Below are 24,639 nucleotides of genomic sequence, written 5' to 3' on the forward strand. Positions count from 1 at the left end.
CACATCTCTGTTTTCTTGGAAAGATTACACACTGAACATCCACCAAAACAAACATTGATACAAATTGGCAGCAAAGGATGCCACAATAAGTACACAGTTGTTGTTTCCGAACATCAGGAAAATGGATTACGAAAGAAAATTCTGTCCAGTAAGCATTTTCATGAACTTGAATTGCAATGGAAAATATCATAAACAGAGCATAAGAGGCAAGAGTAAAAAACACAATCAGGAAATAGATGAATAGAGTAACTTATTTTTTAGCTGCACAGTCCAATTCAAAAGGCTGCTTATAAATCTATGCCCACTTGGAAACAAAAGCAGTGCTGACCATTCATGTTACAGACCGATATTTTTGCCGACATAATTATCAGTTATGTTTCATGGCTGCCTCACTCAGTGGTACCGATGCACAGAAATGGCAAAAGAAAGACACAAGTAGGGCTGAATTCTGTAGTACATTGCTTTAAGAATTTGCTTTTAGGTGCAATGAAACATTTGGTAAAGAAGTGCACAGGTAGAAAGTCAACTGTAAATGCAGAATACTTCAAATAAAAAGACCAACAAGCTACAACATCTGCATTTAAAGGAAAGAAAGCAGGAGAGTAATAACTTTGGTAATGAACAGATAGTACTCAATGATCATACTCAATATCATATGATATGTAATTAATATGGAATATAAAGTGAGAACAATCAATTAACAGTGTAAAAAAAAGTCAAACAACTGGGAAAGAATGCATGTCAATGGATTTCTGATTTGTTCAGGAATTTGAATTTAAGTAACAAAATCAAATATAATCTAGCAGAGCTCTTTCAATCTCCAGGAAAATCTGCCAGAACTGAGATAGACTCAGAAAACATCTGCCCACTTTTGGATGGGCATGTTCAAATGTAGATAATGTCGATGTCATTAACACATTAACAATACTGGTCAATAGGAATTTTGATCAGTATTACTAAAGAGGTGAAAGAAAATTTAAAGACCTGTATAAAGCTGCTGCTTTTTTAACGTTTTATACCTAGTTCCTCTTTTCCAGCTGTAGTTTCAGAGCATAATATACAGAAACTATTGGAGTCACATTTCTTCCCAAGCACATCTGAAGCAAGTGCTCAGGCAGCTTTGGCAGCTAGAGCCATTGGAAGACCACTCTGAACATAATGACCCACCTAACCCAGAATATTCACTGGGATAACTGTTGAGAATATTAGATAAGACGACAACACAATGGGAGTGAATGCTTGATTATTGATGCTTATTATTGATGTAATTTTTTATAGCAGAAATATTTTACAGAAGGCTTTTCTGCATTAAAAATTAATCCTTCCAAAACCCTTTTGAGCTCCAAACACTCTCCTTTAAAAACACTATACCAAGAGCAGCAAGAGCGGCTTTAAATTTCCTAATTTCTACTTATAATGCATCCAGGGGAGAGTAGATAATAAGTTATGAAGTGCAGCTTTTGTCAGGATCGGTTGAGATAGATGCAAGTGAGGTATCTAAGACTGGAGAATGTCTTTAGCATTTTCAGAAGCTGGGAGAAACCTTTTACAATATTTTTTGTAATCATTTTGCCTGCACTAATTTGGAGGCTGACCTTGAACAACAGGTAGCCTCCTGCATGAAGAACTACTGTCACATGCACCTGCTCCAATTCTCTCCCTGTGACCATTCCTGTGTTCAGGTGTGTTGAATCAGCTGAACTCAAGGCTTAGGGCATACCTGGGGAGGGAAGAATGTATAAATCTAAGGAGGCTTGTCTGAATTACCATCCATTAATTTAAATCGGCAAAAAAAATGTTTTACCTTTTAGTGAGATGCTTTTTCCTGCCTGGTGTTCCTTCAGCCACTGCACCTGGACAATCTCAAAGCCCAGGTACAGGACCGGGAAAACTTACCCTGTCTATGTTCACAAGAGAGATCAAAAGTCTTGAAAACCAATTAGTTCGGCTGTTTTAATGCTGAAGCCTCAGGTATCCCAATATAGGTGAAGGTTAGTCAAATATTACTTCAATTGTATTTTAGACCATATCTGATTCAGAGAGGGAAAAATGGGAAGTATGGCTTCTCTAATATTCATGCTGAGTTCACTCAGATTGTGGAGTGGATTAGAAAGTGAATTAATTAGGATAAGAGAAGGATAGTTACTCTGTATTAGTCTGTAAGTCTATGACTCTCTGATAAGTGGCAGATAGAAAAGGCCGAGATTTGAGATGGAGATAGATAGAGTGAATATGACATACAAAAATGACACACGGGACACCTGGCATTGCCGGGGTATAACTTGTTGAAAGCTTTAGTATAGTTTTTACAATAATAGCAAAGGAAAATAAGATCTTAAGGTGGGTTGACAGAATGATAGAAGTCCCCGGGGGTTATGGTGAACTTGCATGAAGCATTGCTTTTTTCTTGTCTATCATTAAAGCGAGCACTCGGTTTTCTGGCCTTCTTTTGTTATTTAGTTTGGCTGTTATTTTTTTGGATCATTCTTACCAATGAGTTCACATTACACCAAAGAGTCACCAATATTTTTGCTAGCCTTCGTACCGAGGTAGAGGTTCAGTATTTCAAATGTGTTCCTGAACAAAAAAATGCTCCCCTGTATTTACTTTAAATCCTGAACTTATTCCACTGGATCTTTCTGCAGACCTTGCCAAGAGACAGAAATTACATCTGAGCAGGGCTGAATGGATGGACAATAAATTCATCCCTTACATGAGATGCCCGTATCCATTGAGTAAGTACTGACACTATACATAATTTAGAGAATAGATTAGCGAAGATTTGCATTCGGTGAGTCACAAGGTATGAGAGGTCTGAGTGCACACCAATAAAAGGATAAACTAGCTACCAGATTGCTGGATGGCGGGTTGATACAAGTTCTATTTGCAGAAGATCCAGATGAGCATTTTGATGGGGTAGCTACCGATGAAGCCGGTTGATGGTATGCACAACAGAATGTTTGTTGTATTGGTAGAACCATGACACAGTCTTCAAATAATGTCAAAGAGCATCAACTTTGCATGGGCATGGAACCCATCCTTTCCAGCAATGTAAGTGGAGGTCAACTCCAAGAGCAATTTGTAGAGCTGAGTATAACCGAGCTTCCATTGGCCAATGTTTCAGTTCCACTGCTGAACAAGTAGAAACCATCCAAGATCTGAATGGAGGCTTGGGACTACAGTAGGAGCATCCAGGTGCTGCAGTAAGAATCTTTCTGACTGCCAATCCTTCTATCACCTGCCATCACTAAGTAAACTTATACTATTGCGCCCATGACTTGGTGGATGGGCGTGAGAAGAAATGAAGGCTCGGCAGATCGCCAGGCAAGCCGTTCTGGCCACAGATAACAGAAACAAAAGGGGTCTGCAGGCTGTCACCTCAGCAGCATGTACTCAAAGAGATCATTAGGATAGTTGTGATGACTCTGTGGGGAAGTGAAACATGTATCTACAGTCCTTTGGATATCTGCATTCGTGATCCCACCACTGTCACTCTGCCAGTACCTCCATAATTGATCATTTCAGCTAACCAGCTCAGATAGTTGGTCCTCAAGTGAGGCAGGTATGATATAGGATTGGATAAAGTTCATTGGGCACCTCTGCTGTCGCTGCTGTTGTCCTGCTGCAGGACTTGCAGCAGAGGAGATTGGCTCTACTTAAGACTGAAGTCCACTCAGCTGGAAAAGCACAAATGAAAACTTAACAGAGGGAAACTGCTGGTCAAATGAATGTACTCGTGGGACCTTTGTACCTGCTTGTAAAGTATGAAGCTATTCACTGTTTCAGAAGGAAGGTAAGGTTTGGGTAAGCCAAACAAGGCTTGGGTAAGTTTAGTTTTTAACCTCAGCTTGGAATATTTGTTTCGTATTGGTTTTATCTTTACATCGTACAGCCTGGGATAGTCAAAAATCAAATCTTTCATCTGCATTCAAGGCTTCTGACTCCACTGGAAAACTCCTGAAAACAGAGGAATAACCTGGTCTGGTTCTTTACATTGTGATGGTGAAAAAACAGGTGACAATTAGATGTAAAACTCTCAATGAGGAGTGAATCTGTGTGGATCTATTGGCATTGCAATTTGTTGAGATACTTGTGAGTCAGAAGTTGCTTATTCCCTTCCTCTTTTCCTTTCTTTTCCTTCCCAGTCTGTTTCTTCTTCTTTGTAGTTGGTCATTTTAAAGCTGGTGATAAGGGGTGAACCCTTATGAAGTTGAGGTTGCACTGCATATCTGCAACCCAGCATTAATCTTGAGATTAGGTCTGCTCAATATTACAGAACTCCTCCAGGTTGACCCAGGTAATGGAATCTTTCTCAGAGCATGCTGACAGGCTCCATCAGATGTTGTGTGGCAGCATGCTGTTCATTCTGGGTCCGTTACACGTACATGCGTTGGTCATACACTGCTGTAAAATCCCCCGTTATCAGCTGAAAGGCCTTGACGAGCCACAGAGTAATCAATGAACTCTTCATTACAGTAGCTGCCACATAGCCGCACTATCTGCTCTATGAATAACTGGATCAGTGATTGCTTTTCCCTCAGAAGTGCAGACAAGCATGGAATGAAGTATCCATGTGATTGAAATACTCCAGTTTGGTGTGGAAATCATCTTTTCTATTTTATTCATCCATATCCAGCCATGAGAAGCAAGAGACAGTCACTTTACTTGTGGAATGGAGGCACCAATGGGGCAGAAGATAAAGTTTTAAGCAGCACATTACTTGAATACAGGGCAGTGTATGTGTCATCCATCTAAGTACGTAAGCCCTTTATACTGACCCAATAGCCTTAGTAACCAGAAAGGGCATGCATTTCAGGTCCACTTCAGGTGTTGTAGGTGTCATCTTGCATGTCACTGGGCATGATTCAGTAGTAGCCATTTCCCATCAGGATGGAGCCGTCCTTACCATCCAAATTAATTGAAGGAGAAAAACTGCTGCAAGGGATAGTCAGAAATCAAAGCTTTCATCTGCATTCAAGGCTTCTGATTCCTTTGGAAAACTCCTGAAAACAGAAGAATAACCTGATCTGGATCAGCAAGTATCTGCTGTTCCGTCTCCTCCCGAACAATGTTTGCCATAAAGAGGAATGTTATTCTGTATGGTTATTCATGGGTCACTCCCAAGAGGCTCCCATAATTACTGAGATGATAGTGCACAATGAATGTTGGCACCCACGACGAATGAGAAGAAAACAGGAATACAGTCGCCTTCACCTTCCTTCTGAAACAGTGAATAGCTTCATACTTTACAAGCAGGTACAAAGGTCCCACGAGTACATTCATTTGACCAGCAGTTTCCCTCTGTTAAGTTTTCATTTGTGCTTTTCCAGTCTCAAGTAGAGCCAATCTCCTCTGCTGCAAGTCCTGCAGCAGGACAACAGCAGCGACAGCAGAGGTGCCCATATTCCTCTGTGGTATGATTGTGACAAACTAATGTACATTTCTGTTACTAACACAACTTCCCCTTAAACATGGAACTGCAGTACTTTAACAGCTCTTAACTAATGGACTTTTGGTTCTCTATCCAAGTATGTCACCAGCTACGACTCTCCTGGGCAATGTTTATTATTATCAGTAAACTGGGGCTTATTTTTCAATGGAAAGAGGTGTTTTGAGGAATGGTTCCTGACCTATAACATTACCTGTCTTCTCTTTCCATAGATGCTGCTTGACTGGCTGAGTTTTTCCAGCATTTTCTGTTCTTGTTGCTTATATTTAAATCCTATTCACTTCAATGGGCAGATAACCTTAACATATATAAAGACCAATTCCCTGATCATGTGCTCCTGGAGAAAATATAGAGTGTACAAGAAATGCTGGTTAGGGAATTATGATCAAATAACCCCTGATTATCTGGCAGTTTAAATAGAATTAGATGGCAAAATAACCTGCAGATCTGTGATTCCTTAACTAGTACTCTGTGGGTATTGTTTTATGCCAAACACTCTAAACAAAGAATCAGCCCAAACATATTGTCTCTCTTTAAACCCAGACAACATCTGCTACATTCTTCTTTAGATAGCTTCATCCTGATTTCTCCTCAGTCAATTGTCATTGTTTACATTTTCCATTCTCATCGATTGCAGATGCTAGAAATCCAAAATTAAAACAGAAAATGTTGTAAAGCTTCACAGATCAGACTGCATCTGTGGAAAGAAAAATTGAGTTTGTTTGAAGGACCTTAGACATAAAATGTTAAGTCTACCACACCCTGCTCAGTGTTTCCAGTATTTTCAGTTTCTATTCACCTCCAGGAAGCTCGCTTTTCTATTTGGAGCAAATACTAAAGCAATGTTTAACTCTTTGTACTATTTGAGTGCAATCTGAATACCATTTTCCTGAATCAGCAAGATTGCCCAGTGAACAATTGATCCTTACGGGCCATTGAGGCCAATGATTCAATACCAAGTAGGCTTATCTCAGCTACAGTAATGGTAAAGGTGTTACTGTTGTCCTTTCACCAGAGTGAGGTAGGAGCTGTGGGAGAGGGAGGGGGTGGAATGCCTTGTGGAAATCAATAATTTTTGTCTCTTGATAGCTTTTAGATCTGTAGCTGGGGGAAACAAAATTAATGGTCATCCAATAAGTGAAGAAGGTTATTGTAGATCACAGGGGGATCTTGATCAGTTAGGGAAGTGGGCCAAAGAGTGGCAAGTAGACGTCAATACAGATAAGTGAGGTGATGCGTTTTGGAAAGTCAAACCTGCATAGGAGTATATTTTGAATGGTAGGGCAGTAGGGAGTGTAATGGAACAGAGAGACCTAGGAGTACGAGTGCAGAGTTCATTGAAAGTGGCATTACAGGTAGACAGGATGGTGAAAAAGGCATTTAGCATGCTGGCCTTCATCAGTCAGGGCATTGAGTTTAGGAGTCAGGATGTTACGTTGCAGTTGTATAAGTTGTTGGTGAGGCTGCACTTGGAGTACGGTGTACAGATTTGGTCACCCTGTTTTAGGAAGAATGTGGTTAAACTGGAAAGAGTGCAGAAAAGATTTATGAGGATGTTGCCAGGACTAGAGGGCCTTAGATATAGGGAGAGGTTGGCCAGGCTAGGTCTTTATTCCTTGGACCGTAGGAGAATGAGGGGTGACCTTATGGAGGTCTATAAAATCATGAGGGGCATAGATAAGGTGGATGGTAGCAGTCTTTTCCCCAGAGTAGGGAAGTCCCAAACTAGGGAGAATAGATTTAGGGTGAGAGGGGAAAGATTTAAAAGGGACTTGAGGGGCAACTCTTTGAAGAAGAGGGTGGTGAGTATATGGAACGAGCTGCCAGAGGAAGTGGTTGAGGTAGGTACAGAGGTATCATTGAAGGAGCAATTGGATAGGTACATGGAGGGGTGGGGCTTACAGGGATGTGGGCCGAACGCAGGAAATTGGGACTAGATGGGTGGGCACGATGGTCGGCATGAACTTGTTGGGCTGAAGGTCCTGTATCCATGCTGTATTGCTCTATGACTCTATGACAGATTTGGATATTGTCCTTCTCTTCCCTTTTAAACATATAATTGATTCTTGAGGCAAAGGAATTATCCCATTGTGAAGCCTCATTAATGTCTTTTACATTCCGGGATGGAACAATAGCAACATGAAGTGAAAACTTTGTACCTCTTACACTTCAATGCCCTTCAGTGCCAAACTGTTAAAACCAAGAGATGTTGCATTAACTAGCTCTTTTTTCCTAAGGCCTCATTACCTCCCCTAATCTCTCCTCTTTCCAACTGTATTCATGCTTTCAAAAATGCAAGCTGTTGGTCACCTAATTATTACATTCTTGTTCATATCTAGTTTCCTCTTTTATCCATTTCAACTGTGACTGGACTATTGATTTGAATCATATCCCTGCAGTTATAAACAGGAGTTGAATCTGGACTTTTGCAATAAATAGTTATATAAGATTTTGATGTAACAGATTTGATGAAAGAGAAATAACATAGATATCTGAAAATCAGGTTCTGTGTGTGCATGTGCTGCCCGAGATAATAGATCTATTTATCTATTTCTCCCTCAAACTCTGCCTCTCCAGGGTTTATGATATGTGTAATGATCCTAAATCAAATGTGTTGGTGCTCCAGATACTAGATATAATAAATGGGCTAATTATATTATGCTGAGACAAATCTGATACAATCGAAGAAAAAGGATTTTTAAATTTAGATTAAGATCATATAATAAGGCACAGTAGTTGCTTCCTTGATGCAGTCATGTCAAGTCTATAAACTAGCCTACAATATATCTAACTGCAGACAATAGGGATCTGAAATTTCAGGAATCCAATAGTTTGATTTCAATGCTTTCTATATGGCTGGAATCTTGGTCCCTTCCTGTAGTTGCATGCTTAAATTGGCTCTTTTAAAATAAAATCCACTCTCTATTATATTTTAAGTCATCTTATGTCTAACCCTTATGAAATAGTTATAATTATTTTGCAAGATTATTGGGATAAGAAATTTCTTTGCTTGTGAGCCATAACAAAAATATTTGTAGTTCTCCTGGGAATAAGCATAAGAAAAACAGGATATGGCAGCTTGGCAAAGTTGCTGGGCTAGCAGCCAGAGATTTGGATTCAGAATCATGAATTCAAATCTCACCATAGCATCATTAATTAAATCAGGAAATAAGAAAAAAAAGTTTCAATAACATTCCTGTGAATTTACCTGACTGTTGTAAAAATCGATCTAGGATCATAGAAAATTTATGACATGGAAGGAGATCCATTCTATTACACAGTCATAGAATCACAGTTATATAGCACAAACACCATGTCTATGCCAATCATCATCTATTGAAACTAATGCCATTTACCTGCACTTGGTCCATAACTTCAATGTCTGAGCTTCCTCATTTAATTCCACCTTCCAGTTGCAGTTTCATAGTCCTGAAGGTCACAGCTTTACAAGTACACATCTGGGCACCTTTTAAACTTGCCAAGGCTTTCTGCCTCCATCACCTTCAGGGCTCTCAGCATTCTTCTGGTTTACTCTATCAAGACCCTTCATAATTTTACACAACTCGACCATCCTCTCAGCCTCCTTTGTTCCTTTGTTAAAAGTAAACAAAGCCTAACCAAGTCTAGGTCTCTTATATTGTTCTGACTATGCTCAATATAACCTCAAGGAACAGTACCTCACCTTCTCTGTGGGGACTAAAATTGAATTTAACACTTTGAGATACCAACCGTTTTCTGTTTCTGCTAGAACTGGCCAGTTCTGACATATGGTCATCCATCTGTAATATTAATCAGATTATCCTCTCTTCACAGATGCTTGCTGATCCGTTAAGTACCTTCAGCATTCTCTTTAATTCAGATTGCCGACAATCGCTCAATTCTGCATCTCATACTTACAGTTGTTCGTCTCTCTCTACCATCCTCATTCATTCTCCTATACTTACACTTCTCTAGACAGATCAGCTATGAGTAATAAGGGCGGCATGGTAGCATAGCAGTTAGCGTGACGCTATTACAGCGCCAGCGATTGGGGTTCACTTCCCACCGCTGTCTGTAAGGAGTTTGTACATTCTCCCCGTGACTGTGTGGGTTTCCTCCGGGTGCTCCGGTTTCCTCCCACATTCCAAAGATGTCCGGGTACAGTAGGTTAACATGGGGTTAAATGGGTGACGCAGACTCGTTGGGCCAGAAGAGCCTGTTACCGTGCTGCATAAATGAAGTTTTAAAAGTTTTTAAAAAGTAGTTAGTTCCCCCTCTTGGGTGGCACTGGAAGCAAATGTATTACCTGGACAATCTTGGTCTCCACCCTACCACAGACATTCCCTTTTTTCTCTTCACCGTCCCTGCTCTACAACTAAAAAACAACACTTGTTTCCTCACTTTTACAGGTCTGATAAAGGACCATTGAACTAAAAGATTAGCCGTTTCTTTATCCAGAGATGCTTCCCGATCAGCTGAGTCTTTCCAGCATTTTCTATTTATATACCAGCCCAAATAATATTTCCTCATTATTAATATTTTCCTGCCCTGGCAACATCCTCATAAATCTCCCTTGCACCAACTCCAGTGCAGTCACCTCTTTCTGCAATATGGTGACCAGATCTGTGCCCAATTCTAGCATAGCCTCTCTGCTGTCATATTCTGTGCCTCTTTAAGTATCTTTAGTGTTCCCTTTAAGGATCTGTGGACACATATTTTAAGGTCCCTCTATTCCTCCACACTTCTCAATATCCTTCTGCTTATTGTATGGTTGCTTTTTTTTTCTGAATGCATCATTTTATATTTCTATGGATAAATTCTCTTTGCCTCTTTTCTGCCAACTGAAAAGACAAGCTATATTCTCCACCAGTCAGAAACTGTTTATCTCCTTCTCAACTAACACAGCTAATTTGTATACCATCTGCAAATTTCTAATCATGCCATCAGCAATTAAATCTAACTCATTAATACATACAGCAAAAAGCCAGGGACAGAATACTGTTGTTCAGGGAAGGAAATCTGCCACCCTTAGCTGTTCTGCACTATACGTAACTCCAAAGTCACCTGAACTCCTCATCTGTTCAGGGGCAAGAAGGGATGAAGAATAAGCTCTGACATTACAGCAATGTCTACAACTTATAAAGGATTAAAAAAAAACAAGTAAGGCAATATAGAAGTATCTAATTCTCCACTCATACCATTTAATTTGTTTTGGTTTGAACAAGGACAAAAGAACAGCTGCCGTGGTGAGGTGAAAGTGGCTGTCCTTGATACTAAGACAACAGTTGACCAAGCTTTTGATCCAGGAGCTCCAGTAAAGTGTAAGTTAATGGGAATCAAGGTGTTGGAGTCATTTCTAGCACAAAGGAAGCCAACCACTCAGCCCCAAAAATTGCTGCTGTTGTCCGTTAGGGCAGTATTCTATGCCCAGCCATCTTCTGCTGCTTTGTCAATGACCTTCCCAACATTACAAGATCAGATGTGGTAAAGTTCACAACATTCAATTGGATATGCCACTTGTCATATACTGAGATAGTCCATGCCTACATGCAGCTAGACATGGAAAACACTTAGGCTCAATCTGATAAGTGGGAAACTTATGCCACAGAAGTGCCAGGAAATGCTTATGTATGAAAGGAAAGAGTCTAACCAACTACCTAGAACATTCAAATATACTGCCATTAGTAAATCCCCCACTTGAGGATATACAGGGGAATATGACTGAGCAGAAAAGTAATGAGATCAGCAACATAAATACAGTAGACACAAGGATAAGTCAGCTACTTGGAATCCTGTGGCTCATGGGTCCCAGAGCAGTTCCACTAATTAGAAGGTACCCCGTGGCACAATTGGCAGAGCTGTTACATCACAGCTCCAGCAATTTAGGTTTAATCATGACCTCTGTTGCCGTCTGTGTGGAGTTTGCACATTCTCCCTGTGACCATGTAGAGTTCCTCTGGGTGCTCCGGTTTTCTCCCACATCCCAAAGACATGTGGGTTGGTAGTTTAATTGGCAACTGTAAATTGCCCCAGTATGCAGGTGAGTGTCAGAATCTGGAGGGAGTTGATGGGAAAGAAGGGAGAATAAAATGGGATTAGTGGAGGAATAATGTATATGAACGCTTAATTGTCAGAGTGGGATTGGTGGGCTGAGGGACTTGTTTCTGTGCCGAATGGTTCCAGAGCTGTAAGTCAGGAGCGTTACACGTCTCCAACACACTTATGAAATCTTATGTAGTTCAGGATGAAGCAGTCATTTGTCTGGTGCCTATCCCCAACCTTAAGCAACCACTTCCTCCACCACAGGCACACCTTTGGCTGCAGTGTGTTGTATTTACAGCAGGCACTGCAGGAAGTTTGACAGCACCTCTCCAACCCACACATTTTACCATCTATAATAAGAATCAAAATATGTTGGAATTACTCAACAAGTTTGAAGAGAGAATCATAGTTAATGTTTCAGGTCAATGATCTTACATCAGAAAAGATGTTAGAAATAAAATGCTTAAGTATGAGTGGGCTGGAGATGGTGAAGAGGAGGTTCCATGGGATGTTGCCTGGATTACAATTATAAGGAGGCACTGGATAAGGTGGGGTTTTCTCTCAATGGATGAGGCTGAGGGATGACAGGTATATAAAACTACAAGAGGGGTAGATAGCATAGATAGTGAAAACCTTTTCCCCATGTTGGGAGTGTGTAAAACAAGAGAACATAGTTTTAAGGTGGAAGGTTTAAGGGGGATCTGAGGGGGACGAGGACATGCATAGAAGGCTATGGACCTAATGCAGGTAAGTGGCAGTAGTGTAGATTGGTACAATGGAGGCATGGACATGGTGAGCCAAAGGGCCTGTTTCTGTGCTGTACAACTCTATGACACTATGAAAACAAGTTTGTGGTTGTAGCGGAAAGGGGAGGAGCCATGAGGATGAAAGGAAAGATTGCAGGTGCATGGAAGCGTTACAGTCCCCTCAAACTCACGCACCATCCTAGCCCGGACATACATCATCACTCCATCGTCAATGTTGAATTAAATCTCGGATGTCACTGGCTAATAGTGTTGTGGGTAAACCCTTACTAAACACACTGCAGCAGTTTCAGAAGCTGGCTCACTGCCACCTTATCAAAACAAGTAGGGAGGGTCCTTCTCTGCAACCTTAGTGTCCTGTCTATGAAAAAAGAATTGCACCATTAACAACCACATTCTTTTGCATTTACTTGCTTATCTGGCAGACTATTTCAAACATTTATCATCCGTGAGTTTAGAAATTCTTCCTGACATTTGTTTTATATTACCTTTTATCTCCTGGCTTACTTTGATATACTGGTGTGGTTTTTTTTATCAGTATTTAATATTTGACTCACTCTTCTGAGATTGCCCCATTTTAAACACATTTTTCTTGGATGCATATTGTCCTGCCCAACATATTAGTTTTCAGTGTTCGGTTTTACTGTAACTGAGGTGTCCATCAGTGATCTGTACAAGTTGAACAAAATAATTGAAGCAGAGTTGCACTAGTTGACAAAGTTTGATGTGAAAACTAAAGTTTTTGTGGTAACATTGTGAAGTATAATTTTAACCCCATTGGAAAATTAAAACTTTATTTTATAATTCTTAATTCCTCACAACAAGCCTGTAAATTCTTCTTTTCAAAGTTTCAAGACCTAGATCTAGAAAGAAGTAGGCACTTGGAAAGGTGCATCAATTGGAGAATGTGCATCAGGCCAATGAATGCTTTTTTTCATTGGTCCATCACTGTAATGTTCTAATTCTGCAGTGCATGAAGCTAAAGAGATTGAGAATGAGAGTAAGAGAGTGAGAGTGAATTGGTGAAGATTGGAATCTCAAAGGTGTTGAAATGGATTGTCGGGATGGGGTGGGAAGAGGGTACAATCAGCTGCAGGGAATCCAGGGCTCTGAGTTGTTGCAGGGAATTGGGCATGAGATCAGTGTCAAGTTGGGCTAGAAATCAGTGGCAAGATTGGGATGGAGATCATTTGGGCATTGGAGGAGGAGCTTGTCTGGAGATTGGTGGGAGAATAGGCCTGGAGATCATCATGTGCGTGGGGTGAGAGGTGTTGTTTTGGAGATTGGTAGCATGTTTCAAACCGAAGGTTAGAACAAGAAAGGATCTAGCTGGAGATTGGTAGGGCGGTGATGCTTGGGATCAATGGCAAGGGTCAGGGTGAATATAATTGTGGGAGGTCCACTGGGGCCAAGGTCAGGCTTGAAGTCAGTGGGAGGCGGGGTCAGGCTGGAGATCAGTCATGTGGTGGGGCTGAAAGTCAATGATCAGTAGTGGGGAGCAATGTAACTGTAGGCTAGAGCTGCCGTTTGGCCTTAATTGAAGCCCTATTTAAGGTAGGTTCCCAGGGCCAGAATCCATGACATGGGACCTGACCAGCCAGATCATCTTTATGCAATGACAAAACCAGCCTCAAGTGTTGTGAAGGCCTGCTTCACATGATCATGGAACTTACTGTGCTGAATGGGGGCCATGTGGTCTATGATGTCCATGCTGGTTGAAAAAGGATCTATTTAGGTTACTCTCACTCCCTAAGACTCAGTCCACCATCTTGAAGCTTAAGTCTCTCCAAGTCCTCATCCATGAATATCCTGCACTGTCTGCACGCATGGACCTAAATCTCTGAAGTGTGTGTTGGAACGTCTTGCATCAATTCTGGACATAATGTGCTTGTCTGGGTGCCTCCCTGTGTTAGCATGTCCACTGCATAAAGGACCATAGCAAGTTAAACTAGGCCAGGATATATAGTGAATGGCAGGGCTCTGGGGAGTGTTATTGAACAGCGAGACCTTGGGGTACAAGTACAGAGTTCCCTGAAGGTGGCAACACAAGTAGAAAGATGAAGAAGGCACAAGGTATTCTTGCCTTCATTGAATGAGGTATTGAGTATAGGAGTTGGGACATCATGTTACAGTTGTACAAATCATTGATGAGGCTTCACTTGGAGTATTGTGTGCTGTTTTGTTTGCAAAAGGAAGGATGTGATTAAGTTAGTGGGGGGTGCTGAAAAGATTCACAGAAATGTTGCCTGGACTGGAGGGCTTGAGTTATGAGAGATTGGATAGGCTGAGAATGTTTTCCCTGGAACGAAGGAGGCTGAGGGACGATCTTACAGAGGTTTATAAAATTACCCATACCTGTGTTCTGCAAGACAGCCAAATGGCATCTAATTTTCCTCAACACCTTTCTGGAAGTCTGCTGAAGATATGGCTAGGAAGTCCCACTCAATAAACCACAAATATGAGAGAGGAGACAAGTACAGAGGTGAAAGTAAGCTGGTATGAGTCAGGACAAATGGGTTAAGTTGGAAGTATTAGTTGATGAGACCATGCCAGTAAAAAATTTAAATTACGTTCATGCTTGGGCAGGTGATTGATGGATTGGAAATCATGTGAACTGCTGGATTGATGTCAGTCAGAATGAGTGAGCACACATGAGTGCACAGTAGCACAGCCAGTAGAGCCGCTGCCTTGCAGCATCAGAAACCCAGATTCAATCATGACCTCAGCTACCGTCTGTGTGGAGTTTGCATGTTCTCCCTGTGACCATGTGGGTTTCCTCTGGGTTGGTTAATTGACACTGTAAAATGCCCTAGTATGTTGGTGAGTGGAAGAATCTGAGGGTACTTAATAAGAAAGTGGGGAGAATAAAAAAATGGGTGTTATATGGGATTAGTGTAAATTGATGGTTGATGGCCAGCGCAGACTTGGTGGGCTAAAGGGCCTGTTTCAGTGTCGTATCTATCCATGACGATGACTCTATATGTGTATGCCACCAGCTGGCATCTCAGTCGTTCAGTGTCATGTGGTATTCCAAGGCAGCTCCAGATCGACCAGGAGTATACTGTATGTAATCCCCAAGAACTGTCACTCCTGCAAAGTGCAGTTAGTGTGCCTTTGTAAGCAGATATTTCTGCAGTTGTGGGCAGGATTCTTGGAGAGCTGCCCTGACACATTCATCCAATGACAGTCCAATTTTGTGAATATCTTTGCATGTATAAGCATACCCATGAGGTGGTTGCTGGAAGACAAGAGAAACCAACTAGTAACTCAATGGAAGGAACTCAAATCATAAATGTTTGAGTGAACAAGCCATCTGAAGGGTGGCAACAGGTGCCCTTCAGTATGTAGCAATCAGGGTCTCCAGAATGGCTGTAATCCATACAATGTTGCATAACGGCAAGGACTGAAGCTCCAGGAGGAACAAGGAGCAGAGGATCATTTATCCACAGGCGATTCTGAGTAAGAAGAAGAAGACAAGGAGGGTGATGAGAACAGTCACTGCTCGGGATGCCAGTGTCACCCTTATTAATGCCAAACCATTTTGTTTTGGAGCAACAGACAAGATGCTGGAGGAACTCAGCAGATCAGGCAGCATTTGTGGAGGGAAATGGACAGTTGACATTTCACGTGGAGATCTTTCATCTGGACTTTGAAGAAGTTTTCCTCCCCGTTCCAGATGAAGGGTCTCGACCTGTGACGTTGACTGTCCGTTTCCCCCCACAGATGCTGCCTGACTTGCTGAGTTCCTCCAGCATCTTGTTTATTGTTCCAGATTCCAGCATCTGCAGTCTCTGGTGTCTCCACTGTTTTGTTTGGCATTAGCAGGCCACTGGTGGAATGATGAGCAATATCCAAACTTCTCACATTGCCCCCTCCTCACCGCCAATCCTGTCCTACTGATAATGAGCCACACTGCAGATAATAATCCATCTCATCCACCTCACCCTTTTTGTTCATGTTAAGTCATGCTGGCAAATTCATTATCAACCCAATTAAAAGGTGACTGGCCTGCAGAAAACAGGAAACTAGTGCAACTGGGAACATTTATGCGATTCTACTTAAGAAGCTTTTTTTAAGAAACTTTAAAACAAAATATTTTTGTATGCACTCATGTTTGTGGAACTACTTTACTCTTCCTTTCCCTAATGCTCCTATCAGTGCGAGCCCTGTGGTCCAAGCAGAAAGAGATGCTGGCTGCTCAGATCTCTGCTCTGCTTGCTGAGTTGCTCTTAGCGAACCATGTTTGTAGCCTGTGAAGATCACAGAAAAATATGGAGTATACTCAACCAACACAGCAAGAAGTTAGCCGCTGACAGGATAAAAGGGTGAAAAGCACTTCGAGTGGTGTATGTATTTCTATGTCTTCTTTCAGCTCACATTAGAAAGTTATACTTCACTCCTGTGGTCTATTGGAGAGCACTTTGATGCAGATCAGTGAGGCACTAAGACTCCTAAATGTTATTGGTCATCCACATTAAGGCAGCAGACATGTGGATATTCTAAGTGCAGAGTATGGACTTATTTAGCTGCAACTTATTTGATAACTCATGAAGTCTGCCACTCTATCCGTGTTTGAATAGACCATCCCAAAGCCCTGTGGCATCATTCCAGTTGTACTTGAGTAGATTCCCTCATTTCCACTGCAATTATGTTTGGTCTATTGGCAGGCTTGCCAGTTCATTACACATTTTCCGATTGGTCTCAGTAATAATCCTTTTCATCAATGGCCCCAAAGACAACCTGTATCTAGCTGAGGAGAACTTGGAGAGGGCTTCACCTACTGGCATTGGCATGCTGTAGCTATTCCAGTAGCTAGCATCTGCTGTTGTGTGAAAAGTGAATCACTAAGTCAAAACCCAACTAGCCATCTTCTGACTTTTATGATATATGACTATCAGAGCTGGTCTACCTTCAGAACAAATCATCTGCTCTGAAGCCCATGGACTACTGCTGCACATATAAAAACCTGCCAGAGATAAAAGACATGAGTGGTACTACCAAGGTAAGAATGCTGCAGCTTATTATGAAGATGATCACAATGGCATCAAATGGTATAACAGTGTTATATGCCATGCATGCACAATATATTTGATTGTGTCACCAGATAGCTGTCCATTTCTCCATCTATAATGGTCAGAGATGCCAAGATTCAGCATTTACACATATGCAGTGACAAAGAAAAATGGTATGTTTTTACTGAGTTTTTCATGACCTCACAGTGATCAACACGGTGTCCTGTAGTGGTCCAACTCTCAATGCAGCAGTGTTATTGGGATTAAGGTTCAGGTAAATGTTTAAGCCAGTGGAGAGTCAGGAAAATGAAAAAGGGTGAGAATTGCAAAAAAAACTTCAGAATAAAATTAGTACAGAAATGAAAGTAGTGAACTACAGTACCTCGGGGTATTATTTGCAAACAGATGGGGATATCTGGCAAGGTGATCACCACTTTAATTCTCCAACCCCCACCTTTAACTTCAGACTCTCCCATACTACCCTGTCTATCCTTCCAAGCTTCATGTCGATACCTCATTCATTGCCTCATAGCTGTCACTTGAATTGGTCCTGAGTTTAGTCACATGCTCATTTTCACTGCCACTTTGGATTCAGCCCACAGCCTCCACCCCAGAGTGGCCATTGTTTCGCCAACTCGTGCCACTCTTCTGACCACTTTGCCACCCCTAAATCCTAGGCCAGCCCCTCACTCTTCCTTGTCTGTAACTCTCCATAAAGAGAAAGTACCTATCACAACCTCCTTATGAAAGAAAACTCAAGTTAGACCCTAACCAGTAGTAGGAGTGAGAAATTCAGCAAGAGAGGAAGAGTTCCCAATCTCCTCTCTTGCTGACTTAACATCAAGTCAGTATGACTGAGTGTTGTATGACATATGTGTACATTAAATTTGATTCTGTTACCAGGTAGGTGACGAAGTGTCTTTGACCTGAAGCATTGACTCTATTTCTCTTTCTACAGATGCTGCCCAACTTTTGAGTGTTTACAGCATTTTCTATTTTGTATATGGTTGCAGCTACATGTTGTACTCCATTTTTGAAATGTTGCTCCACTGAAGTCCATAAAACTGAATATCAGAAGTAGATTAAACAGGCAGCTACTTTATAAGTGACTTGGGACAAATTCCTTCCTTTTATTATCTGATTATTCCAGGACTATGCAACTGATTATGTTGTACCCACCTCAACCACTTCCTCTGGCAGCTCGTTCTATATACATACCATCCTCTGAATGATGAAGTTGCTCCTTGGGACCCTTTTAAATCTTTCCCAGTAAATTGGGACTTCCACATTCACATGACAGTCTAGGAATATTATGGGCATTTATTGCAAGAAATAAGTACTTTTCACTTCACTCCACATTCTCACATGGCCATCTCACACATAAACACTTCTCAGCAGAGCACACATTGATTTGTAACCGCAAATCTATTCAGTCTCTAGATCTAAGGGCTTTAGTATGAAGTGATTGTGACATTACTATGGTCAGGTACTGACAGAATTATTGTATGATAGCCATCAGTAACACCCCCCCACCCCCAAATATAGGGCAATGCAGAGGTATTTCCATACCAGAAGTCTCAGTGGAAAGCCAAGTCAGACAATTGAAAAGAGGATGGAAATATTGGCCACACCAGCCAAAGAATCAGTTACCGTTTTCATCCATTTGTGAGCAGCACATTAGCTGATACTGCAGTGGAATTAGCTGCAGGTGTAACAGTGCTCTCTGTATGTTGCAGTTTAACTGAAAGCTGTTTTTCCTACAGATGGCAAAGAGCTGCAAATAGTTCCCTGATGACTCAAAGCAGGTTGAGACAAATGTCCTTGATTTTCGCTGGTGTCAAAATCAGCAAATGGGGTCTGGGTCTGGGGGTTGGTGGGGGTGCGTTTGCGCAACTTCCTGGTTATATTTCATTTTGCATTGTCTTAACCATCAACTACTGCTTTTGAAAAAAAAAATGAAAACAAAATTACCTTTAGGAGCTGAACAAAATGGTACCAAAGGATGCTTTGAAAAGAAGAAATGTAATGTTAGAAATAGAAACAGATTTGCTGATTAATAAATAAAAGCGAGTTCCTATTGTAGAAATGTAGCACCAATGGCACTCTATGTGCTCCCATTCTAAATGGGGGGGGGGAAAATAGAAAAAAATAGATCAAAACTAGGGCTAATCCCATTAAATAAATATTTCTGCATCAAATTTGTGGACTTAATGAGGCCCTGGCAAAAAAACGAGGCTGGCAAAATTGGCATGTCAGATATGGCATATTGCAGAGTTGCAGCTGAGTAAGCCCAGCTTCTCCACCTGTTTACGTCTATAGACTTGTAAGCTTTCTTCTTGCTGACCTGGCAGAATTTCCTGCATAGTACTATGAGATTTGTATGCATTTGTTTAGGTAATAATCCAGTTGCATGTAGAGGCAGCTGAAAAGAATAATCACATTTACTGTTTCCTATTGACAAGTTTAGCAATTATTGACAGCAGCCCTCCTCTGCCCCCTAGAATCAAGAAAAAATGAACGGTGACAATAACGATCAAGTTCCTCAATCTTCATCCAGAAGCTTAGACTACTGATCTTGAGGCATGAGTTCAAATCCCAGCATTTCAGCTGGGGAATTTAAATTCAAGTAATTAAATAAGAATACTAATAACATTTATGGTGACCATAAAACTACTGGATTGTCATAAAACCCATCTGGTTCACTGATGTCCTTCAGGGGAGGAGATCTTCCATCTTTACCTTGTGTAGCCTATGTGTAACTTCACATGCATTGCAATATTGTTGATTCTTAACTACCCTCTGAAATGGTGTGGTAAGCCATTCAGCATGGGCAATTAACATAGATACGGCTGGCAGCAGCCATATCCTGATAATAAATACATTAAAAATATAGCTTGAGAACAGTATGATTCAGGGCACAACATGCATCCAGCCATGTGTTTGATTATGTTTAAATTTGATGTTTGCAAACAGATACCACACTGTAATAGATTTTGCTCTGTACAGCTAAACAGATGTAGTTATCATCTTTTTATAATTAGCATAAATATAATCTATAGAAAGCCGAAATATTCACTTGAAACAACATGTCTGATTGACAGAATAACTTATTATTTCCAACAGCAAAATTGATTTCATTATCAATGACTCACAGCTTGTCCACATGGAAGGGAGTCTAAGATAGAAAATGTGCACTTTGACAGGACAACACTTACTGATAACTAAGGGGATTACTGTGGAGTATATTTTTCTTTATCTGTGAGAGGAATTAAACTGTTTTATTATTTTCCTGAAACAAAATATACAATACATACTCTCAGAAAACAAATAGAAATCTACAGCTTATCTATTATAACTGAGGCATCAGGGCCCACACATAGCAGCTGATAACATTCATGAACAAACAATTACTGTACTTTTAGATTCTTCATGATCTCCCATTTCAGCTTGGGCCTTAAGTTTTTGAAGATAAGTAAACGGTTTAATGGCTGTGATGAAGTAGCAGATCATGGAATGAAATACAAACTTTTCATACGTCTGCCTATTAAGATGAGTTTGATGATTTTTCATACTAATATAAATGAATCAATACCAGTGAAAAGGAAAATAAGTACAATTGTGGATAATTTTAACCTTTATCCTCAAGTGAAAAACAAGTTGCATCTCAGTCAACAATAAAAATTACAACTACCTTCAATAAATTTGGTGTATTTTATTAATATACAAGAAGATAATAACAGGAAAGCTCTGAAGAAAAAAATAAGAATATTCCAAGACCCTACCACATCTTTCCATAATGTAGGATACCGCAGGTTTCTGACAATCGCTTGTTCTATGAAGATGGTGTTGGGTGCTGTCAGAATGCCTCTTGACAGATCAATGAGCAGGTTTTCATTTCTATTGCACTTTTAACATTGTAAAGTTCCTTACAATAAACTAGAGTTAAATTATGCATGGTCTGAATCTGCAAGATTTTCATGAAACTGGCCTTAATATTCCTCCGACATTTCAAACTATCATGCTTAAATTACACCACTGATAATGTTACAGCAAAAGTAGTGAGAATCAGTCTATGAACTCAAAGAAATCCATGACAGTTTCATGAAATATATGAGGCAAATTTTGATACTACATCATGTGAAAATTCCTGCCACTGAGATGAATATATGTAAAATCAAGGTTATCAATTGTTTTGAAATCTATTGAGTAGAAATAAAATTTCACAAAATGCATCCATTTGATAAAAATGTCTACAACTGATAATATTGTATGGATAGCTTTTATGAATATTAATATAACTCATGATTGTCATTTCTCAACCAGTGGAACTCTGTTCTTCAGATGTAAATCCATTTATTTGCGCCCCCCCACCCCCACCACCACCAAATTGTGAAATAACAGCTAATGCACATTAATGCGAGTAGATATCGTCTCCGGGCAACAACTGGATGAGCGGTAAACAGAATTCCTGCTGCTGAGTTCACCATGAGTCCCACATCTCACTACATTGCTGACAGTGAGCTGCACACCCTGACCAGGCATCCTCCTGCCTGCATCTTGATGGCTTTGGGCAGTGACAATAACTATTTCCCAGAACCTAACCCGGGTGGCAAGCAAGTTAGCCAAATGGGGATGGTTGAAGCAACTGATTGTAGGGAAGGAGGAGCCTGCAGACACAATGGCCAATGTTATTCATGTAAACATCAAAGGGCAACTCCTATTCCTTCCAGTTCCATAACGACAACTATTTGCTTCTGGTTTTGGGGTCTCTTCCTCCACTTCCCAGTATTACTTCTAATCTACATTCTAGCCCAATTTCTGTCGAACAAACACTTTCCTTTGCCTGCAGCTAGTGAGAGTGCAGCTTAATTTCCAGTGAATTGTGAATAGAAGTCCTGACTAATTGTGGAAATGGCAGAAAGTGGTGGGCAAAGATTTTAACACCTTCCTGGCCCTGTTGCTGTGGAACAGTTGAAGTAAGTTACTGAGTAAAAATAAACTTTCTGATTCGGATTGCCAGAAATTGTATAAGAATAGTGACATTGAGGGAAGTGTAGTATTGGGACTTGGATGAGAATGTTAGAGTGGAAGATGCTAACATTAGTCTTGGTTCCTCATTGTTGGCCATGTTAAAGGAATTTCATATTTTTACAGTTGTGACGATTGTTTTTACTACGTATGTGGATCTACCTGTTGGAGTGGGCGGGGTTTGTGGATCTGGGCTGTGATGAAGGTATTCTCCCTGTTGTTTTAGTGTTATCCTTAGACGTGGAATCACCGGGAGTAATTTCTCCGTAGTAGCGATCATCTTCATCCAGCAACTTTACTTGGCTACAGAGAAAATAATGAGCATATTAACTGTAATTATAACACCTTATTTAATTTGCTTCATTCATCACATTGGATTTCACAACTTCCCCAGGGAGAGCTAATGCACACACTTGAATAAGTGAAGCAAACAATTAGAACTAGACTTGTAAAATGATCTAACAGTTTAGAATTTTAACCAGGGCTAATCACATAATATGGAATGAGTCAATGGGGATCACATTCAATTTGACAATGATGCAAAACGTGAGTCAGTTGTTTTTTTATCTACTCTGACAGACTGAAGTCTATGGAATGGAAATAAGAGTATGGTATATATTGCATGGCAAATATATACTGGAGCAGAATGAAGTGGTTGAATTTCACCACCATAAACCAAACAGCAATTTACCATCCTCACACAACAATACACCAGATAACTAACAAAGCAAATGGAAAACATTTCATGTTAGTGCCATAGCTATTCTTCTGAGGTTAGAGCCAGGGTACATCACTGGGGAAAGCGAGAGGAAATTTAACACTGCACCCTTGCATAATTACCTACTTGGATGGGCTGTATGGTGGTGAGCTAGCAAATGTTATCTACTTGAGTAATCATAAAAAAAATCAAGAACAAGTAAGTTTAACTTCCTCTGAGCACTCCTTCAATGAAACATAGTTAAGAGGAACACCTTACACATTTAAAACACATTGTACTCAACAATTACCACACATTTTTGATCTCTTTGTTGATTTTGGCGTTCTCTAACTGCCTAACATATTGTTGATCATTCATTAGATGTTAAAGTTCTTCTGTTCTTTTGAAGAATAACTATCATTCTAAAATAGATTATCAGGAATCCAGGAATTAAAATGTAAGCTTTTTTTTGTCCTAATTTTTCTCAATTTCAACTTCTGAGAGTTTTGACTTGTTTTGATGGCCCTTGACTGACCTCAGACAGGCTATTCCTCAAGTGGCAGCCAGAATGTCATTGGGAGATATCACAGGTCTGATTCTGTCTCTACCTGAAATCCCTACACACAATTTCAGCTGGAGTCTCTTGACTGTGATGAGAGACAAGGCACCTTTTCAATTTTCTCCTTTCTAAGACAGGAATGTTAAGGCTATCGGTAACCTCTCGGCTGCTATTCTGCCCCCTATATAGCAATACTGGTTCAGCTGGCTGAATTATTAGGAAGGAACAATACAAATAATAAAAAGCACAAAACTGAAGCCCTGCATGTTTCTAGGTGATGGAACAAGACAAATAGAAATAAAACCTGCTAATAAAGAAATCATTATCAACAAAAATGGCACAACTCTAGACTGCACTAAAGTAAGTGGAATTACTGAGGGGTTCATTCTGCATAAGGGAGTATTGCTAAACAACACTAATCTTTTAAAGCATTTAATCTACTTAAGATTCAGAAAGGAGAAAATATGGAACTGTAAACTGAAACGGATTGATTTAATTTCTTTTTGGTGTCTGTGACTCCCTTCCTTGGGTTATTTCCCTGAATCTACTCTAAAGGTCTCTGTGTACATTAAATGTGCAAGGCTTGTTCTACTGCACATGATGCCTTGGGGCATGGTTAACACACCTCTCCCAATGTGGACAATTTATATGCCAACATTTTTACAACTTCACTGTAGATGGCAAAAATTACATTAGATTTTATTCCCTGAGGTACATAAATTGAACAGACAAACAGAATCAATCTTTGTTTTTTACTTCGGGGGAAGAGTTGCAACTGGATTAGTTTAATTTGGCAACTACTGTAAATCACTACAAAATAGAAAAGTTGATATAAATCTTATCTGTAATCTTAATGGAATTTGAAATCCATATTTAGATTTTAGAAAAATTTTCCTGTTAAATAGTTAGGAAACATCAAATTCCATGAGCTCAATAAGCTCATTAAACAGAACTGCAGTTTCTAAAAATACAGTTCTGATTAACTGTGGCAATTCCCCCCATGCTGCTATCTGGCCTTTGTGAGCCTTGTGTTTAGCTGCGCAGGAGAAATGTGGTGGTGTTCATATGCTGTGCATTCCTGATGGGAAGCATTGCTCTCTTCTCAGCCT

General features: G+C 40.4%; 1 protein-coding gene across 1 annotated transcript in view; it reads right to left on the reverse strand.

Moving 5' to 3' along the window:
* Window positions 1-24,639, reverse strand: part of myo3a (myosin IIIA) — a 180,065-nt gene that overhangs the window by 11,227 nt on the left and 144,199 nt on the right. Inside the window, exon 26 of the mRNA XM_052016177.1 lies at window positions 22,437-22,577. Within this exon, the coding sequence (XP_051872137.1) occupies window positions 22,437-22,577 (141 nt within the window). The remainder of the gene's footprint in view (window positions 1-22,436; window positions 22,578-24,639) is intronic.

The sequence above is a fragment of the Pristis pectinata genome, chromosome 5 (assembly GCF_009764475.1).
Source record: "Pristis pectinata isolate sPriPec2 chromosome 5, sPriPec2.1.pri, whole genome shotgun sequence".
In the NCBI taxonomy this organism is placed as follows: Eukaryota; Metazoa; Chordata; class Chondrichthyes; order Rhinopristiformes; family Pristidae; genus Pristis; species Pristis pectinata.